Here is a 25,132-nt window from a genome sequence, read left to right as displayed (position 1 = left end):
TGAATCATTGTGCATCTACCTTAGGATTACATTTAAATCACAGCTTTCAATTTGATCACGTGTTAAATGTGTACCAGAGCCATGTCTTGTACTATTTTCCGTTGAACTGAATGTTTTTTTTTTTTTCCTTTTTTGGTGCAGAAAATTGTTGGCTTGCACAATGTGATATTTTTCACTCTTAAAGCAAGTGTGGTATTTCTTACATCTACAAAGAGCAGACTGTTGATGAGCTTAAATTTTAAACGTGATTCTGAGAGCTCTAATGAGGCAGCAGGGCTGCTTTAAATCGAAACAAGATGAATATATTCTTGAAGATCATTGTAATATTACCCAGACCAAGTTGTTCTTTAAGTTCTGGTATGGTCCACATCCCTGCCTTTTAATAGTGGCCATTTGTATTTCCTGAATAAAGTACCGTAGATTTATGATCACTCCAGGAGTTAAATTGCAGGGGAATAGATTACTAGAAGCCACATAATTGAAAGAGTAAGTAGCGGGGTTCTGAAAAATATAGCGTTACACGTCCCCAGGTGTTGCTACAACTGTTTAAATAACGTACCTGTAAGTTTTCTTTTCACTGTTAACACCCTGCCAACCTTTTGCACTTATAACTTTAAAGTGTGTTTCAAAGCTTTTTTCAAAATGGCCACATTAGTGCACTGATAGTGTAAGGATCATTGCTCATATTGTCAAACAGGTAACACAGCAATAATGATCCATCATGTGGTATGGTACTGAAAAGCCAGAGCAGTTGTTATAAGAACATAAAGAAATTTTAGAACCAGAAAAGGCCATTCGGTGCATCTATACCCGCTAGCTTAATTACACCCCGGGGAATTACGCAATTATGCGCCAGCGTAATTTTACGCATAAAATGTATAACCACACATAGGTGTGTAATATTAAATAATATCGCCATTAACAGAGAAGGATAAAGAAACATGTTGGATCACACTGAGGATAAAGGGAACATTGATCGATTTTGCCAGAAAATGCCACGACAAAGGTCCCACGCTGCAAATATATCAGTAAAAGATGTTCTTTGCTTTGTACTCTGTGAAGGTGGCACCCGATGCAATCCAGAGCACTCTACCGACATTGACATTGACTTGTTTTGGTCAGCGACAGCTGGCCGTCTTCCTAATTTGAAAACATTAGCTTTCAGATACATAAATGCAGTAACAAATACAGCTGATGCTGAGTGCAGCAACTTGCTGTATAATCCTGTCCTGTCCGATCGGAGGCGTCCTCTTTCGGAAGACAAACAAAGAGCTGGTGTTCCTTTATTTCAGTCTTGGAATTTAAAAAGGCTTCATGTTAAAAAGAAATACATTGTTTTCTACTTAGTTTTTTTTTTAACTTATGCGAGTATTTTGATATCCAGTGTGAGAGAAAAACCCAATACAACTGCACAATACTTTTGTTACTTTGTACATACTTGTACAAAGATACCGCATAATTCCCTGGGGTGTACTTAATGCAAGCGTGGTCCGTTAGCACTCAAGAGAGTTTTTTTTTTTTTAAATCGCTCCTCCTGCAGTGATTTAGAGGACAGATCTCAAACCTCAGTGCATTAGAGCGGACATTTAATGAAAAAACAAAACAAAACACACACCTTTGAAACAGTTGTCAGGATGTTAACAATAAAGAGAGAAATTACAGGTACATTATACAGTTGTAGCAACACGTGGGGATGTATAATTATTTTCTAGAACCCTGTTACTTACTCTTTAAGTGATAAGGTATTTGCTTTTGACAAATACTTTACAGAGCCTTGTCCTACCCATTCTTTGAAGCTTACTAAGTGAATCATGATTTTTGCTGCTACTTTTAACCTTCCACAGAATGGTGTTTTTTAAATGAAACTCATCCAGTAGACACACAACCTGTGGTCTTCCATTGGGCTGAATTGTTTTGGCTGAATGCAGTTTACCATGGAATGTAACTAGTTTGTAATGTATTTTACAAAATAAAACTCCTGCAGCACCATAGTTACTGTACAAAAAGTAGGAACTTTGTGTGATGTCACACAGTGTAGTGCATTTGGTCATAACAAATAGACACTGGGGAAATATTTGTGTGTGAAACCCAGACAGATAAAATCATGATATGAGAGTAAAACCATGATATGAGAAATGTACTTACTGTAAGTAAGAGCATGCGTGGCAGGCCAACTCAACCCATTCCAACAATTGTGCATCAAATAAGTAGGTTCACCTGGTGGAATGGCTTGTGATATTTTTAGGCGATTCCACTACCTGCTTTCTCATTCCAGCAACCTACCTCTCAGCAGGAATACCGAGACATTGCTTGTCGGGTATCAATGACATTGCACTGATTTTAATGATAAATGTTAAAATAACGACAAACTAAATGGTGACATCAATTCAAGGGTTTTTGCAAGTAGATTATTGTTGTCCGTTTTTGGAAGGAAGGTGCTTTTACACAAGGATACTAAAACTCAGAATTCACTAAATAAAACAAATTGCACAGCAATTTGAATCATAAATAAAAACCCAATCCTATCCAAAAATAGAGCGCAGCTTTATGATCCACTTTGTTTCCCTGTTGTGTGAGGCCATACTGCGAAAGCACTACTGCCAAGTAAATATCTCATTTTAAAACATATTCATCTACCTCTGAAAAACGGAAGAAAAGAAATGCCAAAGAAATGTTAGTCACAAAATCATTTTCAGTGACTGCTGTCTTAGTAATTGATCGAATGAACTGCTGTTTTTAAAACATTCTTTTTTTATTATTATAACACACTGTTTTGTTGATCATAATTTAAAAAAAGAGCATTTACTGATAGATCTTTTCCAGATTGTATTACATAAGACTCTTGAGTAGCATCTATTCGTTGTAAGACCAGTGCAGTGGAAGATTGATTACTGTGTGTGCAGCCTGGATTAGTTATTGAGTAGGCTTTCTTTATGACCTGTGCCATTATCTTTGTGCCAAGTTTAAATGAATTTGTTGGGCTGTAATCATTGTCCATCTATAACCATATAATCAAAAAAATGGTCAATTATTTGCCTCATGTACCTCTATGTATTCCGTCAGAAAATAAGTTTTTATCCGTTTATATTTAATGTATTTGATATTATCTACGAGACCCTACTTGTTAACTCTACATATCAGTGCAAATTACTATGTGCTGAAACATTTTTCCACAAAACACTTTTCCACAAAACACTTCCCTTTTGAAAAAGGAACACACCTAAATAATAATGCAGTATTATATATTTGTTTTATTACATTCAGGGAACTATATAAAATGATACAGCATATAGCCCACTCAGTGGTGAGTGTTACCAAGCTGCATTGCTGATGCTGAATCACTGGGATCCTCACTTGTTTGGAGATGCAGTGCTAGGAACAAACATAAATGGGCCAAATGCCCTCCTCTTGTCCATATTTGTTTTGTTGTTCTTATGCTCTTATGATAACTCATATGATTAAAAGTTTGTTTTAATTTCATCTGACAAAATAGTTACTGAAAATGAAAGACTGATATATTTCTAGTGCAATACTGTAAGTTGATGTGGATCAAAACCGAGGTTATACTGTAGATGAATATTACATTTATGTAAGATCAATTTAATACATGGCAGCAAACATAATAATATTGTTAACTGTCATCAGCAAGAAAGGCTTCATGCAAATGTTTTTGTAAGATTCCTAAAGTTTATTTTTTGCTTGATTTGATCTTTAAATAAGCACCACACATTAGTTCATAGGGAAGATGATAATCAGTTCTTCTGAGTCGCTGAGTTTTTTTTTTTTTTGGCATTGAGTTATTACATGTATTTATTATTTAAAGTTAAGATTACATTATTGGCTTTAGAGGATAAATAAATTCAGATTTTACATTCTGAAATATGTGATGAACAGGCTATTCTTAAAATACACGATCCCACATTTTAATTTACAGAATGTAGGGTGTATAACTTTATACCATCTGTTGAAGTGCTTTAAATTTACTTGACATTACATTAACACTTATCCAGTTTTAACATGCACATTTACTTACCAACTTTTGTATAAAAGATGCACATATCAATGTAATAATGTATAGTACTCTTAACAGGTGAATAACGCCATCCACTTATATTCTGCTTCATCCTGTATTCACTTGTTCTGAAAGCAGGCTTGGATAAATCAATCAATTTCTGTCTGATTTTCTTCCCATAAAAAACACACGATGATCAAGCCTGTCAGTGACATTCATCTTTTGCCACAGCTGTAAATTTGAGCTAAAATAACCTACATCCATTTGTTTGTGATACACACAGATGGACAGATATGCCTCCATATTCTGACATAAATATCTTCAGCAAGCTTCATCAGAATATGAAAAGGGGTTCCTTAGATACATTTAAAAAGTATATTACGTGTGACATTACGTGTCGGACAGACAGCCCCAATATTATATAACTTGACAAATTTAAAAGCAGTTCTCTATACTGTGTGCAAAACTCTAAAGTGGGACACATGTGTAAGTCTGATATAATATGCATCCCCAAACAGTGACTGCACTAATCACATGTGCCTACATGTGATCTAATCTATTCAACTGTAAATGTTCTAAAAGTACAAATGAGGGTCCATTTTACCAAGTTTATTCTATATTCTTTGTGTATCACAGAAGGTCTGCATTCAGTTGAAGTTGAATAAGAAATTGGCACTGCAGTTCGTAATTAAAAAGGGATAGAGTGAAGCAGTAGGGAGATTCAAAACATGTTGTCTTCAGCATTACAATGACCCGCTCATTCACAGCTCTGACAAACTGCTATTAAAGTTTAATTAAAATGAAGAGATAAAATGTATTTATTTATTTTTTTCCCCCACTTAGATTGGACTGGAGCGTAGCTAAAAGGTAAATTGTTCAGAGAAAAATTCAGAAAAGCTGTATTTTTCATTTATCAATTAGATATACTGCAGGCACATGGATAGAAAGAGAACGTCTGAAACACTCATTGTCATTCATGTCTCTGTGAATGTGATTTATGCGTCCCAGTGGACAAATTTACAGAGTGACCAATGTTACCCCACTTTAGAATGTCCAATAACATTCCTTCACAGCAGCAATTCTCCACAATAGTGCAAGAGAACACAAGGTCAGTGGGCATCCTCTGCCAAGCCACTTTTTTTTGTTTTAAAAGATAAAAAAGCCACCTCCACGGTACACTATGGCTGGGATTACATGCATGTGAAAATGGACTCTACTGTCATGACTGTGTGACGCTGTCACGCAAATACATCATGACTCAGCAAAAGGACGTCCTTTAGTTAGCGTGACTTTAAGGGCAGGGTCAATCTCTTTCTCATGATAAAAATAGCTGTAAAGACCCATGTAAACTGGAGCAGGAATCATGCTTGTGTGTCATGAGATTTCAGCAGTCAAGATCCCGTTTACCTGGCGGAATGTTACGTTATTCATCAGCAAAGCCATACCAACCCCCCCCCCCCCCCGCCCAAAAGAACGCAAAAGACTCTGCAAATGTAAACCTCTTGTATAGCCTATTAATGTTTGTATAACCAAACTTTCAGCCTCATATTATTATTATTAGTAGTAGTAGTAGTCATATTTTTTTCTATAATTCTTTTAAGATGTCCCAGGAACAACAGAGCTCCACCTCTTCTTCCACCGCACTGAACTGGAATGAATTGTTAACATCAATTGGCATATTGTGCAAGAAGTAATGGATATAGTTAACAAACAACATAAATGTAGCATATCGCTTTAAATAAAGACTTTTGTTTGAATGCTTATAATATTACAAGACATCCATGTTTCATTATAATGTGTGTGTGTGTGTTAAGCGGATTCTGCGCCTGGCACTTCTACCGCAGCTGCAGATCAACAGTCACTGGCTTCTTGGAGCAGAGGCAGGGTATAGGGACCGGCAGATGTATACAGGAACATTAGGATGCTCAGCCTGGTACTCTGCCTATAGAACTGCCAGTGCATGAAGCTGCTCAGGAACCTCAGGGTTTGAGAGCTGCCCTCTATATCACTGCAGGAAGAAAAAAAAAAACACGCACACCATAACGAGTGCGCTGGCTTTTCAGTTGTTTCATTGTTGTTTGACAATGTGGGCAATAATCCTTACACAATCAGTACACTAGAGCTTTGAAACAGACTTTGAAGTTAGATGTGTAAAAAGTTGTCAGGATGTTAACTGTGAAAAGAAATTACAGGTACGTTATTTAGACGGTTGTAGCAACACCTGGGACATGTAATGCTGTATTTTTCGGGAACCCCACTACTTACTCTTTAAGGACAAGGTAATTAAATAAATAAAAAATAATTGCTTTAAAATGAAGCTACCACCTCTTCTTAAGGTTGGTATTCAGTGATGATCCCTACCACTGTCTTTTTTTTTTTTTTTGCACACTTCATAAAGGAAATACACTTGCTGACCTGGTGTTTGAATTTTTTCTCAGGTGGAATTCCCTTCATTCTCACTGGAGAGCTTTTTGAACAGTCATATCGACCTGCCGCCTTTATGATTGCTGGGACTGTGAGCTGGCTCTCCAACTTTGCCGTAGGAATTCTGTTTCCTTTCATCCAGGTAAATATACAGAAGAAACTGCAGCTACCATGTGTTAAAAGCACAAGAACAGGGACTATTATTGATGGGCAAAAGCTGCAAGTTTTCTTGAAACATTTTACTTCAAAGAATGAAAATCTCTTTGGTTTATTAATGTATTTAATTATAGATACTGTCCTAAGATGAAAACACAAATTTTGGGCCATTTCAGCAATATTTGGATTATTTTCTTTTTCTTTCAAAATCAATGTAATGTTTTGGCACCATGGGAGTGTAGTGTCATTGTTGTCATTCACTGCATCACTTGTCACTTTTAGGTTTCAGGATCCCTTATTTTATTTATTTTTTAGATCAAGATTGACAACTGATATTTAATTTTTGTTTGCTTGTGAAAATAGTGAGAGACAGAGCACCATAGCAACACACCACCTTGAGTGCATACCAGTTTATAACATGACTTTGATAAATTAAGTGCTGCGATTGGCTGAACAAGATCACATGACCGTGCAGTAATAATTGTCTTATCGCATGGCTATGACATCATAGACCAACTTACTTACCTGATCTATTAATATTATGCCTTAATAGTAACAATTATCAAAACAGTGTTTCTGTAGGTAAAAATGTCAACATACAACTGAAACAGCATTTTCAGTTGTATGTCACTAAGAATTAGAGAACAATTGGCAAATATACTGTGGTATTTATTTAGTCAGAGAACAGAACAAAGAAAACTCTGAGGCAAGCAGTAGCAGACTATGATTTCCATTACACGAGAGTAGATGTTAAAACTTCATGCTGATTTGAACTTCAATAACCGATTAGTGCAGGCTACTGTTGTAGTCATGTCACCCATGTATGCTTGAATTGGTGGTAGTCGCATTCCAGAACCCAAGCGCTCTCCTCCCACTACCCATTTCGATGCCCTAATGATTACTTCCATTGCCATGGTAAAAGCCAGTGGAGAAATGGTGCATCCTGCCATAATTCCAACTTGTCATTATTCCAATTTCTAGGCATTGCCATGTAGTGCTGAATTCTGAAGTTGAAAAACTAAATTGCAAATCTCCAAAGTAGACTTTCACTAAATTTGTTATTGTCATCGGTACACTGAAAAAATCAAATGCTGCCCAAAGAAGTTCATGTGGCACTGAACCATATGCATTAGCTGTCTCCTTTCTCTAACTAAGCGTTCAATCTCCTGCTGCCGTCTAGACTTTCCAGGAATAGTTTGTACTTTTTCCTTCCTTTTTTCAACTCCAAACCTCTCGCTTCCATATGCGTAGATGATGTCCCCAAATTTATCCAGTTTCTTTTCAACTGCTCCACTTAACCTTTCCAATGCAAAGCAGAGATCTGTGTTTACTGTGTCCCGTGCAGTTTTCTCACAAGCTCTTGGCCATTTAACTCCAGGCTTGTGCCCGTTGAGGTTCTTTTCTCTCTTATGCTGGTTTGCCTGACCGGGTTCACAAGGATCATTAGGTTCATCACTAACTGTGTCCATGCAAGTCCTCCTCACGTCTATGACAGAGGTGCTGATATCCTGCGAACTGTGGTTTGCTTCCTGTCGCTGGATTTCATTCGACTGACTTGACTGACTTCGTAAGAAGTACTGATCAATGCGAGGCCCTTGTCCCTTCTCCCTCAAGCATTTCATTCTCCCTTGATGAATCTTCAAACCCCTGACCGTTGTCGCCTTGCTCCAGCCGCAGACACAAACCTGGAGTTCCATGTCTTTGCTAACTGCAGATCTTGAACTAGTCTTTTGTGAAGTACTCTCCATACTCATATCCGTTTCCGTTCCTAAGTCGTTAACCGTGTTGTCCAACGTTGAGTCATCTTCCGCCCCCGCTCTCGCAGACTGTAGGAGTATTTTTTCTCTTTAATTTCTTAGAGGCCTTGGGCGGGTGTCTCCAGCAACCCAGTAACTCTATTCAAAAGCCATCTGAGAAATCACCACGCAACCCTCACTCAGCATTATATATAGTGAGTATGCAATGTTTAAACTAGACACAACAGATACATCTCACCACTACCCTCCAATTTCAGAAACATATTTAAAACAAAATTAAAATCTCTCCTGCTCTCTGCTGACACAACCAATGGGCTTTTAAATAAGGTTGGGTTCGGCATAGAATTCTATTGTGCTCGCCCACATATCATCTAATGCTGGTTTACAATCTAGGGAAATTATGCCGGTTACAGGCCATCAGCCTCAAATTATTGGTCGGCTTGTAACGATCACTCTGCATAACTGAGAAGCAGTTGCACTGTCCTCCCTAAGGAGATACTACTGGCCCTATTCCTATAGCTAAATAAGTCAACAAGAGTGACAGATAGCAAAAGCAGGGACGTCAGAGGTGTCAATTTCAAGAACAATTGGTTTATTATTGTGAACAATAATGTCAACAAATGAAAAAATGAACAAATGAATGAAATGAATAATGATAAGAAAGGAATTATCTAAGGATGTTAATGGATTCACTGAGATTTAAGTAAAGAAAATGCTGTAGGTTAATGGATTCCTCTGAGAAAGGGAGTCCCCCTCAGGCCTGATTAGCCAGTTTTAATACAACTGCTGGCTACTAAGGAGCTCTGAGATTGGAGGGGTGGAAATCTGAATGAGCCAATGGGGAGAGAGGATAAACAGAGGGTGGTTGCAAGGAACTATGGGAAATGAAGTTTTAACCTGGCCAGGCTACTGACCCTAATTAAAGGGACAGGTGGGTGAGACTTACACCCACATTATGTAGCATGGGAATTGCTACAGGCTTCTCTTGAAGACTGTAAAGCCTGAGTAGGATAATTTTGCACCCAGGGCGTGCGTTAATAAATGTCTTACGGCACACCCTGTCGTGGGATATTTCTTACCTATCCAAGCATTCTCAGCTGCTAATAAGTAGGCATACTCCAAAAAGTAAAAGGGGTGTATACCTCACTACACCACTGGTAACTACACTATCATTAGCATGTTATTAATAAGAATATCCATCTGATACTGTTGGTAAAATCCTTTAACAGACTTTTAGATGTATTAGTAATGAATTAGTATAGTAAATCATTTAACTAAAGTTTTATCTTGATATCTGGCTAAACCAACCAGCAGTATGTAATGTTTATTTATTTTTTTGTCAAACCAGTTAATACAGGCCCTGTTCAAAAAATCCTAAAACGTTACAAATGCAGTCGCTATCGCTTAGAACGGGTGCATTTGTGTTAACGTGATTCGCCCACAGTAAGCGATGGACGGTATAAACACCCACACAATAACCTGACATTCACAATGTCCCCCAATCACCAGAACAGTAAACAAAACAAAACAAACATGCATTGTGACGGTCGGGCAGTTCCTACAGAACAGTATCCTAATCCCAGACACTGGATAGCCACGCCAGCCCTGTGCCAACACACACAGAAAAAAACAAACAAAACAAAATAGATCTATCCCAGGGTATCGAAAGTGGGTGGTGATCAGAACCCTAAATGATAACTCACTTTGTTAATAGTTAGTTAAATATAGGTCATCATAGCACCTTGTTTCTTTTAATTTTAATTTACTTCAAATAATAACAATATCAAAACCGATAATTCTTAAAATCAAACACAAACAAGCTAGCGCCACAGAGTTCCTAACTAAACAAAACCAAATATCAAGTTGCAGCATCGAGCAGATGACACAAAACAATTAACAGCGTCGCTTATCTGCAAAGGTTGTCTTGTTTGCGTTAACGTGCTGCTCCTTTTTCTTTGTATTTGTTCAGACTCGACAGATAACCTTTTCAGTTTGTTCTTGGCTTTTGGTTTGAATTCAGCAGTCTCCACTGTGTTATCCAACAAATGACATTTAACTATGCCTACACCCTGCGTTTTTAAAACAAGGGTGCAACATAAGCAATCAACCTTTAAAGGCATAGGCAGTCCTTCGGTCTGCCACAGCGTGTATGCAGTTAAAAATCTTTATTAAGACACGCATTACACTAATAAATGTTTTTATTAAAACCTATGAATGCAATAAAAAGTACGTGCAAAAAAGTAATGCAAGTGCGGGCGTTTCTGTTTGCACGGTAAACCACAGGCAGGTGGTGAACTCCTCTAAAACAACGTGGGGTTTTCGATTTGTCAATAGCATTTTTCACTGCCATCCATATTCTTTCCTTTTCTCTTTCCAGCCATGCTTGTACAGTACAGGGGTCATCGCTCAGTAACGAAGTGCAAACAGCTGATTGATTGATCTGTCAAGCTTTTACTATGTCTATGTGAATGGCAAGGTAACAAGGAGAAAACAGCTGATTGGTGGATTAGTAAGCGCGATTACTACAGTATAAGCAGTGTGTTTGTTATTTAAATCTATGTGAATGGCACATAACAAGATCCAAACACCTGAGTTTGCCCAAAATATACGGCGTGCTTAACACGGTATAAAATATGCCTTTGTTATTGAAATCAGTGGGAATGGCAAACACTATTTAATCAATATATCCAGTACAGTATATAAAACTATTGCTTTTCCCCAAACACTATATTCATGTTCATCAATTCCTCAGTATATTAGAGGAAAAATATAACTGAGAACCCAAAAGTTAATTCTTTCAGTTGTCCTTTATATATTTATGTTTTATTTCAATACCAATCTGTGCTGAGATAAAATGAAATACTGTCCTTCAGGAACATGTTACACTGATAAATAATACATTTTGAGATATTTTCTATTCTGATTCAGACTTCATTCATTATTTATTTTGTGAGTGATGGTATTATAAACTCCTGGGTATGAAAAATGAAAAACAATCGTTACAGTCGTATCTTTATTAAAAAGTATCAGTAGCTACTAAACTTGTGAATCTATTACTTATTGTCATCTTAGTTACATAAACGTACAAATCCTTAGATTACTGGTAAAATAAATCCCAACAGGGGAAAGGCAACAGCAAATTTTGATTCCTTTTTCTAGTGACATCAGTCAAGAACAGCTGCAGTAACCTTGATCTAAAACAGATGAAACCAAAGTGTTCTATCCTTTATATACAGCATTCTTTTGTAGCGACATGACTTACAATACCAGGGTTACCTCTTAGCATCCTTTATATAGACCATATAAAAATGCACAAGACAGGACTTGAGGTAGGAACAATGTTTTGTCTGCTCTTGGATGAAGTCCCATGGTCAAGCCCTGTCTAAGCAGAGGCTGTCCAAATGGATTGCAGACACAGGCAGGACTGCCTATGAGCTGGCCAACTTGCCCCCTCCAGAAAACTCACTGCCCATTCCTTCAGGGACATGGAAACTTTGTGGGTGCATCTGTCAAGGACATTTGCAATGCAGAGGTGTGGGCTACTCCCTATACCTTTACTAGGTTTTACAGACTGGTCGTGGATCCTCAAAACCCTGGGTTTGGAACCAAAATCTTAAGGGTGGCTTCCCAGTCGACCCTTACAACACAGACATAGAAGGGAGTTTCTCCCTCAATTTTTAGCCCCAGCTACTTATGGTAATGCACAAGGCAGTCTCGGCTTATCATTGTAGCATTCCAGTCGTGCTGCAATCTTTCCTTTGCAACGGCTGGAATAGGCTTACCCATGCAGTAATGGTTACATTTTGTACTTGAAAGGGAACATTAGGTAATTATCATAACCCTGGTTCCCTGAAATAGAAATTTAACCATTAACCTTCAAGGTCGCTGCGTCCATGATTGCAGCAGGCTTGAAGGAAAAATGATGATGAGATCTGTGCGTACAGTTCATTTATGTCCACGGGGGTGGGACATGACTGTGTCACAGGCTCTGTGAGCAGCTTTGTTATATCTTATTCAGGTTTCGGGTCTTAAAGAGGTTAATACCCATACGGTAATGGTTACATTTCTATTTCAGGGAACCAGAGTTATGATAATAACCTAATGTTATATACTGTATAATGAATATTACACATACCTTTCCGGATCTGTACACTTGTGTAGCTTTTTTTAGTACTGAAAACTATGAGATAAAATATCTAAAAAATGTGTCCCATATTGAATATAGTTGATTTCTAGCAGAAATATGCTCCACGCTGTGGGATTAACTGCACAATAACTGTATTGTTATACTTTACAGTTTTTTTGTAAATTTCACTATGTAACACAATTTTTGTTCCTGGGTAGTAAGTGTTATTTCCTAATTGCTTATGCCTCAAAAGTATAGAAAATGGCTATTATTCCCCACAAACTTTTCTTTTGTGACCAGGACAGTGATATTTTGAAATTTACCTATTTCCAATGAGAAAACAGGCGAATTTGTGTCTTTTCGTTCACATAAAGTCAGAAAAAAACAACATATGAATCCAAATTAACATGTATTTATACTAAAGTAATACAAAAATGACTACAAAAGATTTAGAAGTGAGTAGTTTTTCGAGATTTCTGGTTACAGGCGATTCCGATTGCCTTGAACAGACTGGTCACATTGTGGCAGAAGCAGAGCCCATCTTGACGGGTGAAGAAGCTGGAAAAAGGTTGGTGACGCTTCCTCTGATCTGCGACTTGCACACTTTCATCCAACAAGTTCCACTGCTTGAGCCCAGACGTCAAAAGCTCGGCATTGGACTTGGTGAGACCAAGATCTCTAATCAAGTCGTTGAGGTCTTTTTGGTTGGGGTAGTATGGGTTTCTCTCCTCAGCTCCACCTCTGAAATTGTCATCTGGATCTACAACGTCTTCCTCGCTCTCTGACTTGCTGCTCTCTTCTAAAGACGGCTGCTCTCTCTCCGGAGGAGTGGGTACGGGGAGCTCATGGCAGTGTGGCACCGGGGCGATGGATGAAGGAAGGTCCGGATACGTGGTAGCAGTTGCTTGAGTGGTCAGTGGGTTCCCGCCAAATTCTTGGGATAGCGAACTTCATGGCTCTTTTCCCCTCTGTACCATCCTACAAAAATACATTTATTTCACCCATGACTAATGTGTAAGAGATTCTCGCAACATTTTTCATATATGATATATTTTTTCAATAACATTGAAAATTGTAAAACATTTTAAAATTAAAAACTTTTACAATTTATAACATTTTAACACATTTTATAACATAAAATTCCGAGCAACAATTGTCCATCTTACCTTCCAGAGGTTTTTTGCAGTGCTCGCAGGTGAAATGAGGTGCCCAGGGTTTGTCTTGATCCCCGACAGGCATGCCGAAATGTGCCTTGTAGGCCTCACACATCTTAGCAGATGCTTCCACGGAGTACTTTTTCACTCTTGTCTTGATAAATTGGCCGCAGACATAGCAAAATGCGTCTGCCGGATGCTTGCAGCCTCTTGATGCCATCTCAGAAAAATGCAGATATGTATCCACTTAGGCAGCTGGAACTAAACTGAACTGGTGGGCTTAAGGCCCCTGTATTTATACTACTATTTATATTACTGGAAAGTTCTAGAAAGTTCTAGAAGTTACTCCATGTTTACTCAGCACTGAATCTATCTGGAATGTTCTGGAAAATAGGTAAATTTCTAAATATCACTGTCCTGGTCACAAAAGCAAAGTTTGTGGGGAATAATAGCCATTTTCTGTACTTTTGAGGCATAAGCAATTAGGAAATAACACTTACTACCCAGGAACAAAAAAAAAAAAATGTTACACAGTGTTTTCACAGTAATAAATTAAATTGAAACTTGAGGTGGGTCAGGTAGACAGGTTTTTAGGTACCCTTACCTACCTCTAGAATTTACAAAGGAAACCTTTGTATAGTACTCTAGAAAATATTTAAGCAAGTAGTAAAATAAATGAATGCATAAATATTATGTATATATGGATTTTTTGCTTTGAAACAGTAATGTAATTACTCTCCGGTCCACAAGCGTTACAGGTACAATTATGTGTCTTAAGATTAAAAAAAAAAAAAAAGAAAAATTATTATGTCTGCTGACAGTACTTCACACCCTTTTACTATAAATGCTAAAGACTGAAGCAATTTGGACACAGCAGCAAATACATATGTATATTGCATTTGTATAGTGAAAATATTAGATGAGATGTATTTTAAATCAACCTTATTATTATAATAAGTATTATTTCCTGGAAAATTGAACTGATAATGTACCAGTCTATATTGAATATTTGCATTTGATTTAGATTGGGTATACAATAGATATGCTTACTATGTATTTTATGTTATGTGTTTGTTTACAATCATGGACTTACCAGTACACCACTGTTTATTTTAAAGGTCTTGGCATTTCATCATTTGAAGACATTAAAAATAGCTCTAAATCTTTCTTAAATTTTCTTTTCTCTCATTACTCCTAACGCTAAAAATAATATTGCCTTTTGCTGACTTGAGATTTTCCTCTGCAGGAGTATATACACCCTCTCTTGAGCACACTTCTCTGTGACCAATCTATTTAAAATGGTTCTATTTTTACCTTCAGCATACATTACATTTCCAAACCCACTAGTTTGCTCTTTATCAAAGTATGCTCTTTATCTATTTATTTTTTCTTGTTTACGTTGGTGCCTTCATTAAATGTAATCCTTGGTATAATATATCCAATGTACAGTAAACCTCAACACACAATAATAAAGATCCTGACACAAATACAAATAGTATGATCTCCAGTCTTTAATACATATTCTATATAACAAATAGAGATGTTAAAGAAATGTGTAACATAATCCAAAGTGTAGGTGTATTATGTACCAGTGCCAACTAGTGAACAACCACTGTCTAACAATAATAGCATTAATAGGCCTTATTACGCCTTATCCAACTAGTGGGCATTAAACTTGAGAATGTAGACATGTTCCACATTTTTGTCACATTTAGCAACATCAAAGATACTGAGAATGCAATTCTCACTATAAACATAATACAAATTAATACCAATGTGTTGCTTAAGGCAGCCCTGCAGGCAAATGTTTATACTGTTAAAGAAAAACAAAAATCATACTATTACTGTAAAATGGTTCCCAGACAATATTACTCTTCAGCTGCAGGAATCTGAAATGGCACAGCTGTATTTAAACTTCCATTCAACCATGTTTTAAAGATTAAAGACTGGGAGAAAAAACAGAAAAACAGTTCACATCAGCCGGGATTTTTGGGCAACCCTCACATTTCAACAGAAAAAAAGGCCTAGATATAATAAAGTTTCTTTATAGTGCTAAGGAACATCTTACAGTTTAACAGTATAACAGTCCTTAAAAGTTACTGTAGGAAAATCCCCTTCCATGATTGTACGACAATAACAAAACATTTAATTATATTTTAATTTCTGGAGGCTTAACAAAAACAAATAGTGTAAACAGCAGACTTTAAAAAGGTTAACAATGTTAGTTTCTCTAAAGCCTTAGCATGTAATCATGTATAATAGATAAACTACATTCATTTTCTCATTTCTAATCCTGGAAGTGTATATGTCTAATAGTTACAGAATGAACAATCGTAACGTTAATGTGTCATGACTTTTTCCCCCCCTCCATAGGGAGCTTTTGGCGCCTTCTGCTTCATGGTTTTTGCTGCAACGTGCATGGCAGGAGCCGTTTTTCTTTATTTTGTCCTACCTGAAACCAAGGGCAAGACTTTTGTTGAAATCAGTCAGTCCTTTGCCAAGATCAACAGGGTAGCAGTGTCTATCACAAAGGAGGAAATGGAATGGGTTGCTGCAAAAGTGAAAGTGGAGAACTCTGACACACAAAATGAACATGGCAATGTTATAACAGAAATGGAAAATTCCCTTTGACATTCAGGGGATTCTTGTCATTTTAACCCGGACTTTCATAATCTACCATGGTTAAAAAAATAGTAGTTCTGATCAGAGAATTAGAAATGTGGTGTTTAGTATTGTCGTTTGTTGGGGGTATAGGTGATTTTATATACGATATTGGGCCTCATTTACTAAAGGACACTAAATTTAGAGTTAGCGCACATGTAAAGTAGCGAGCCTAATGTGCGAGATAAATCTAAATTTACTGCCCCATTTACTAACAGAGAACGCATGAATTTATGTGAACACTATTTGGTTCATTTACATGCCATAGCGTGCACTAAATCTACTGCGAGACATAATTTAATGCACACCATAATAATAATAATATAATAATAATAAACTTTATTTTATAAAGAGCCTAAATGGACGCATCTCAAAGAGCTCTACAAACACAAAAAAAAACATAAAGAACCTGTGAGGCGCGTGAGTAATAATGGAATGTCAAGTAGTAATTTGCATGTAATAGAATAAACAGTTTTATTATTATTATTCGCTACACGGAAAAAAAAAAACAAGCAACAAAGAAAAAGAATGGCATGAGGGAAAGGGTGCTGGAGTAATGATCAAAAAGAAGAGAAGTGGAAACGTCCTTAGTCGTCTTCACGGTGTCCTCGGACATAAAACAAAGGGGATAAAACAGAAAAGAAAATATTAGTACAGTTTCTAATCTCGTATATTCAAAAATTCAAACACCACCGCCAAACTTTCGTCTCTCCCTCCGCCTCGTTACTCCGCCTATTTTCCCTTAGGACCAACCCCGAACACAGTAGTACGTTCCATTTAGTATGCAACGCCCCGCCTCTGTAGTCAGTGGAACACCAATCCCCAACTGACAAGTGTCCTTATAACTCACTTGACGCCAATGGCTGGAATTTACATACTTGCACTACCGCCCCTCACCAAGGTGCCGCCCCTCATAAAGATGACTTTCGTCATGGTCACGAGACCTTGGTAAGGGAAGTCCCGAGTTGGTTTGATGCCTTCTACTGTCGGGAGGCTGAATTACAGACCGAAACCCCTTTGACTCATCACAGAACCATATATACATACAGCATATTAAGAGTATACGTAATATAAAAAGAAATGACACAAATCAAAAACCAAATCATGATAAACGAAGTGTGTACGTAAAAGTGTGTCTAACTGTTTTTTCAAAGCATGAACGATCTTAGCATCCCTGATAGACTGAGGAAGGTTGTTCCAAAGTAACATGGAGCTAAACCGTTCAGTATACAACAGTATTTTCAAATCAATCCTGCTCTCAACCGGCAACCAATGCAAAGAAGCAAGAACTGGTGTAATATGGGCACCCAATTTAGTGCCAGTTAAAATGCGAGCAGCAGAGGTCTGAATATATTTTAGCCTGCTAATAGCAGCCTTGGAGACACCTGCAAACAACGCGTTGCAATAATTGAGCCAGGAAGAAACAAAGGCATGAACTAGCCTTTCTGCATCAGGCACAGACAACACAGGGCACAGACGAGCAATGTTACGAAGGTGAAAAAAGGATACCTTGGTGACATTGCGGATATGTGACTTGAAAGTAAGGCTAGGGTCAAAGACCACAGCAAGATTCCTAACTACAGAGCTAGATTTAACTTCATGCCCATCAATCACTATGCTAAAAGAGTCAACATTTCTAAGTTATCGAGGAGAGACAAGTAGCATTACTTCGGTTTTATCACTATTTAATTGTAGGAAGTTTTGCCGCATCCAAGTCTTAATCTCAGTCAGACAATTATCAAGAACCGAAACGGACACATTTGTATCAGGTGTAGTTTTAAAATATAATTGTGTGTCATCTGCATATGAGTGAAAACTCACACCATGACGACATATGATCTGTCCAAGTGGCAGCATATAGATATTAAAAAGTAAGGGTCCTAAAATAGAGCCCTGTGGCACACCTGTAGATACCGGGCTAGGGGCAGATGTATAGCCGCCCATAGAAACACACTGCCTACAATCTGACAAGTATGATCGGAAGCACTGTAAGACAATGCCAGTAATACCCACACAACATTCCACACAGTTAATTAGAATGGCGTGGTTTACAGTATCGAATGCAGCACTAAGGTCTAATAGGACCAGAATGGTCAGTGCATCCGAGTCAGCGGCCATGAACAGATCATTAACAACCTTAACAAGGGCTGTTTCAGTGCTGTGTTGATCTAAAACCTGACTGCAAAGGTTTATAAATATCGCTGTTGAGCCACTACAGTTCTAGGATTTTAGACAGAAAGCACTCAGCAGGGGACAGGCAGATGCAACATAAAGTGAAACTGCACTGCTCACCTTTTAATTTTAACATGTATCACTTGTGTGATGTAATAAATAAATACATAAATAGCCCTTTTCCTTTCTCATTTAATAAATATATAATCAGTCATGTTGTGCAATGGCATATTTTTGTTCTGCTTACTTGAGAAATATTGGTTGATGAGACGTAGCCTCAATTCTCTTCCTTGTCGGCACTGTCACCCTGCAGAGCAGACCCCATGGAGCGGGGTGACAGTGCTATGTGAGTACAATCAATAACACCCATCACATTGGGGAAGCCAGTAACCTGGTAGAAGCCCACTTTCATGTCCTGTAAACCTGTTCTCTGTGTGGGAAATGTAATATAATTCCCTGTGAGCTTTAGCAGGGCATGTTGTATTATACACATGAGTAGCTACAGCTTTTAATGGGGAGCCTGTGAATCCAACTCAACATAGGCTGGGATAAATCCTAATGTCACTTCTGATTTTACTTAGTAAAAAGACTGAAGGGGCATAAGCCTAAAAAAAAAATATGATATGCAAACACACACAGAAGATTTGAATACAAGGTAGTTAGAAATGTGTCAGAACCCTGGAAGTCTCGCTTGCTCCTGCGACAGACATAAAAAAAGATCTTTACCTAAATTGCAACTGGCAGAATAAATAACACATAGTATTGCTATATGTGCGATCCTCTCTGTATAATCCTGTATAAAAAAGGAAAGTAAGAAATCGACTATTACTTAATTTCTTACACTACGGGCCTCATTTACGAAAGGGCACTACATTTGAATTTAGCACACACATAGTGAGCCTAACGTGCGCAATAAATCTAAACGTATACCCCATTTACTAATAGAGAACGCATTAATTTGCATGCACAGTATTTGGCTAATTTATATACCATACCATGCACACTACATTTATTGTGAGCAATAATTTAATGTGTCAGAGACTTACCCGTGACCACCGTGATATGAAAAGGCCCAGCAGTCCAGGCACATCTTTGGTCAGTAGCTTATTGTGAAGGTGGAGGTGGCTTACACTGACCAAAAATGTGCGATCAACAGACACAGTCCTCTGCAGGGTACAGGCAGAGGCAACATAAAGTGAAACTGCACTGCTTACTTTTAAATTTAACAAAACTAAAAAAGAAAAATATGTTCACAAATGTAATAAAATAGCCAATCAAATAGCACACAGGATCGGTTTCCTCACACACACACAGCACACATAATTTTCATTACGATAGTGAAGGCTTGTTTAAACTACTTATTTTACTTTGTGTAAAATTTAAAATAAGTAGCCAAAAAGTAGTTGGAGATGTCACGGAAGCGAAAGGTGGAGGCGGAACACAGAAGATTCCAAAATCGTTAGCCAGATGATTATTTGTTCAATGAATAATTTTGACGGCAAGGCAATATGTCTGATTTGCAGTGCAACAGTTGCAGTTCTGAAAAATTATAACGTACAACGTCACTATGACACGCTGCACAAAACAACATATTTTGAGTTTACTGGAAATGAAAGAAGCTATGGAGTCTCAACTAAAGTTTTTTTTCTGAAAATGAGAAGAAAAAATGAAAGGGCTGTGGATCCCATGAACAACACAACCACAGGAAAGGATTTTAACTTCAAGAAACCATGGAAAGTGCAGAAATACCTTGGCAGAAACTAACTGGGATTACAACAGAGGGTGCACCATATATAATGGACAAAAGAGGGGACTGGCTAGCAGAGTGCTGGAAAAAATTAAAGAAATAAATACAGAAGTACCAATTTTCTTACACTGCATTCTGCATCAATAGGCATTATGTGGAAAAGTTGCAGAATTTGAACATGTAATGAGCATTGATATCAAGTGTGCCAGAAAAGAAGTGCCAACTGTCCTGACAGAAGTCATAAAAAGGTACATTTCATAGTGGCACTGTTTACTATTTCGCATTTACACAGCTTGTCAGTATCTTTTTTTTCAGTGCTGTTAAATGTTATATATCGGAATATAAGTTAAATATTGAGACTTATATACTCTTGACTTTTTTTTTTTACTGTGAGATTTCCATTGAAATAAAATACTGTTCTATTTCCTCCATACATTTGTGATATTGAGGTTTTTTGTTCTAGGAAAGCTGCTTCTAGCTATATCTGCCTACTTATGTACTATAAAATACATCAATATGTTGATTAATTGATTGAAACTGTGCATGCATACTTATTGACTAGGAATCATGCAGTGAGGGTAATGTGTTTTGATAAGTGTATTTGAGTATATTGGCCTCCGTACAATTTATATAGACATTTTCACGCACATTACGATGTGTGTGTAATTATATATATATATATATATATATATATATATATATATATATATATATATATATATATAACTGCAGTGTACACAATTGAAGGCACATGACAGACAAGGTTTTTTAAAAAATGTACACAAAAGGTTTAAAAGATTAAAGAATGTTATTTTCAGAACGTTTTGGGCAAAAGCCCTTCTTCAGCTGTTTAAAAAGAAAAGTAAACACAGTGCAGTAAACTTGTTGTTGTTCAAGAATTGTAATTATACAGAAATTCTGTGGATGATGTCATGATTATTAGAATAGAATGTTCATTCCCAGAGATTCCAAAGTTCCTGGTTTGAAGATAAACTCTTGTCCCTTTTGTTTCTGAGCAACATTTGTTCCATAGCACTGATTGATCACACAGACTGCCTTTTAGTTTCCCCAATATACAATTTGTTGCATTTCTTGCAGATAATGCAGTAGACTATTCCTTTACAGGTACATGTAAAATGTTCATGAATGTTGAATGAAGATTTAATGCCTCTAATCTCTGTTTCAGAATGAATGTATTTACAGGTATTACATCGTGGTATATTACGTGGATATGTGCCTTTCAAAGGTTCCCCAGAAGGACGAATAGCACTGTGTACCACATATTCTCTTATATTCTTGTCTCTTCTATATGACATCAAGGGGGGAGTCTTGAAAATAGGTGCTGTAGATGGGTCTTGTTGTAAAATTGTAGTTTCTTTGCACAGTTTTCTGTATCTTTCTGTTGGTCGGGTGGTAAGTGAGGACCAGAGGGATTGTGTGTTGTACATTGTTATTATAAAAAGCATTTTTTCTATTTCGATTTGAAATGCAGGATTTAGCTTTAGTGATGATCTTGTCCGGAAAGCCACAATTTCCAAAAAATACACACATTTCCTCGCTTTTGGCGAAGAAATCTTATTCGTCGCTGCAAATATGTCTGAGTCTTAACAGTTGTGAATACGGAACCGAGTAACGGCAAGCCTTAGGGTGAGAGGAGTCATACTGCAGACATGAATGAGAATCAGTTGGAATGAGAATAGTGAAAAAAATGATTTCAAAATCCACATTTCTAATAGTTGCATATGATTTCATGTCATCTGAAGAAATACAAAAGTATTGCACAACAGAAGTTATGCATTATTGTTCTATTCAATGCAAGAAAATGGTAAGATTTGAATTAAACCAACCTATTCCTCTTGAAATTAAAAACTTACCATTTAATTTGACAAATGAGGATATAGAAATAATACGTAATGGAAATTGGTTAAACGACAACATTACAGATGCATACCTGTGCCTTTTAAGTAGTGATGTCACAGACAAAAGTGTGTTAACTATTCCTTCCACATTTGTCAGTCAAAATTTGAATAGTGTCTATTGTGATGACATTGAAGTACTGCCAAACCCCCCCCCCCCCCCCCCCCCCCAAAATGATAGGAATTGGTGGTGCTTCGAAACTGTTCTTGTTCCTGTTAATATAAAGTCATCCCACTGGATACTTATTGCAATCGATATGAAGCATGATGCAAACAAGGCGAAATGTACAGCACTAAAAATATATATAATGGACTCATTAAAGACGTATGAAAAGGAAATTCAAAATATACTTCCCTCATTACAAAGATATGTCACCATGCATTACTTGGCACTATATGGTGTTGTTCCTAAAATAACATTTTCTTTAGAATTTTGTCATAGGTGTTCCCGTTTTCAAAAACAGTCTGACAGTAGTAGTTGTGGAGTATATGTATGTTTGTTTGCAAAAACATTGTCATTTGGTGGTAATCACACTGCACTGTGTTGCAATAAAATGAGGGAACTTTTAATATATGAGTTAGCCCTCCAAGGAATTATTCCTGTATAAATAAATTTAAAATTAATCAAAAGTTATGTTCCTCTGTGTTCCATATCTCAAAATTAATATTTCAAGTGCTTAGTTTTTTCTAGTTCTCACAGTGTTTTGTTTTTTAGGACATCGTGGATCTGATCTTCTTCAGTGTTATACTTGATCCTCTGCAAATATTTTTTTATATATATTTTTAGAATGCCCTGAAGAAGGGGGCTGTTGAGAGCCGAGGACTTCTGGAGATTTCCTCAATTTAGAAATGAGGTTTTTTCTCCCCCCAGTGCTGTTAACAGTAGTCTAGTTAGCTTAAAATTCACTTTACAAATTAAAGCACAGGAAATTCAATTTCAAAGTGTGGTGTCATTTTTATTTTCTGTACCCCCAGTGTGTCTACATTACATCGTACCCCACTTTCTATATGTATATAAACTATATTTTTGTGCTGGATACGGGACTTTTATTTTGATACTTTGCCTGCGCTGAGCCGTTTTGAAAACCGGAAGTAATCATCTTATTGTTGCTTATTGTTGCTAGCTTCACGGAACTCATTAATGTACTTGCTTCACCGGAAATCGACACCTTGAGACTAGTTTGATAGATGAGTTTTCAGTCGACTAATCATGCCTAACCTGATGTCATGTGTCGCCAATTATTATTATTATTATTATTTATTTATTTCTTAGCAGATGCCCTTACCCAGGGTGACTTACAGCTGTATACAAAAAAAATACATATCAAGAATTACAGTACAATTAAGAGCAAGATACAAAATACAATGACTTCAGTCCTAATAATAAAAACAGTTCTAGGCAAGGAGCCGCAGAGTTCAAAGGCCTGCGTAAAGAGCACATGTTTTGTTTAATATTTACTTTTAAAACACAAAATGCCAAACACATTTTATCAATTTGTATTATACGTTAACTTATGTAAAAACGGTCTGCATTTATTCATTCAACGGTTAACCGTTTAACCTATTACATGCCAACTTGTTTTATTTTGCCTTTTTTGTTTGAACTGAGTGTTCGCCTTTTTGTTTGGGCGTAAAGGGATTAGCCCTCCTCGGTAGGTAGGGTAATTGATTCTGTGTTTAGTTCGAGCCTTTCACGCCAAGGGTTTTGTTTGTTTCTCTGTGTGAAAAGTATTATTTTGGAGCTGCACTGAGTGTGCCAAAAATAAACGTGCGTGAGAGCGCTTTATTCTACCTCTGGTGTCATCTGTCTGCTACCCGCACACATTGATCCCTACTTAAAAGAAGCAGCTGCCCTACTTTCCATCCACTAGGGGTGCACTTTCACAGTTCGTCACAACATGATGGATATTATTATTTATTTATTTATTTATTTATTTATTTCTTAGCAGACTCCCTTATCCAGGGCGACTTACAATTGTTACAAGATATTACATTATTTTTTACCTAAAATTACATTATTATACAATTACATTAATATACAGCTATGCTGGGACTCAATTAACCATTCAATCTGGCCAGAGCTTTGTTGGGATTTTATAATGTATACAAATTTCACTCTGGCCCAGACCTGAATTCAAAACTTCTCTCCAATTTTCAAATTTTCAGTTGAGCAACAAGATGCAAGAACTATTTAAAATTTACAAATCAAAAGATGTATATTTAGCTGCCCTAAAAGCATAATCTTTTTCAATTAAAAAGAGATGTTCAATTACTGTTGATAATTCCATCAGAATAAATAATTCTAAAATAGTTAATAGTAATACTATGATTAAATGACAAGATCAACCCTCATATAGCTTATATGCGGTGTGAAACATTGAAAAAGCATCCATTGTCTTTAGAGCTATGTATTAACAATAAATTCTCTAGTGGCGCACCACCCTTCTAATTTAGGTTCCTGTTTCTTCACTAAACACACATGTAACTTCAGTAGACTGCAGTGTAGCACAAAAAATAAATAGATCAGGAACGATATATCATACAGTGGATGAAACAGAATATAAATCAGATTGGGCTACAAAATTACATGATTTTTTTTAAAAGCAATTGTTTCCTCTGGATATTCCAACTAAGATGAAATATTCAGTTCTTCAACAGCTAAAAACTGGTTCGGACATGGCGGTAGCAGTGCAAGGAGATACTGCTCGTCTGTACCTCATGACTAACCAATTCCTTTGGCAGGCGGGTGTGGAACCATATTTGAACACAGTGTAGTTATTTCTTTCTTTTGGGGTCTTGGTAGTGCGATATATTTTTTTAAAAAAGGAAATAAATAAAACATAAATTATAAAAAAAGAAATGGCTACAAAAAACGTCCTTAGAGGGGTCTGACATGTGGAATGAGCATGAAACAGGTGTTGTTTATTATTCTGTGACTGTCCCTTCAACATCAACAGTAGAATAAGAATCCTGACACATTTCCCTCGGGACCTTTAACATTTCAGTT

The 25,132-nt window shown here is 36.9% G+C and overlaps 1 protein-coding gene across 6 annotated transcripts in view; it reads left to right on the top strand.

The window, feature by feature from the left end:
* slc2a9l2 (solute carrier family 2 member 9, like 2) overlaps window positions 1-19,103 on the top strand; it is a 146,428-nt gene extending 127,325 nt beyond the window's left edge. For 5 of the 6 annotated variants that reach the window (XM_059005555.1, XM_034910307.2, XM_034013335.3 and 2 more), the window contains exons 12-13: window positions 6,451-6,578; window positions 16,003-19,103. In XM_059005555.1, coding sequence (XP_058861538.1) covers window positions 6,451-6,578; window positions 16,003-16,260 — 386 coding nt within the window. In that variant the 3' untranslated portion in view covers window positions 16,261-19,103. Of the gene's footprint in view, window positions 1-6,450; window positions 6,579-10,726; window positions 12,713-16,002 lie in introns of those variants that run through there. The other variant, XM_059005573.1, reaches the window with a different exon arrangement.
* Window positions 19,104-25,132: the final 6,029 nt, after the last annotated feature.

The sequence above is a fragment of the Acipenser ruthenus genome, chromosome 2, assembly GCF_902713425.1.
Source record: "Acipenser ruthenus chromosome 2, fAciRut3.2 maternal haplotype, whole genome shotgun sequence".
Lineage (NCBI taxonomy): Eukaryota > Metazoa > Chordata > Actinopteri > Acipenseriformes > Acipenseridae > Acipenser > Acipenser ruthenus.
This window is presented reverse-complemented; position numbering and strand designations above follow the sequence as displayed.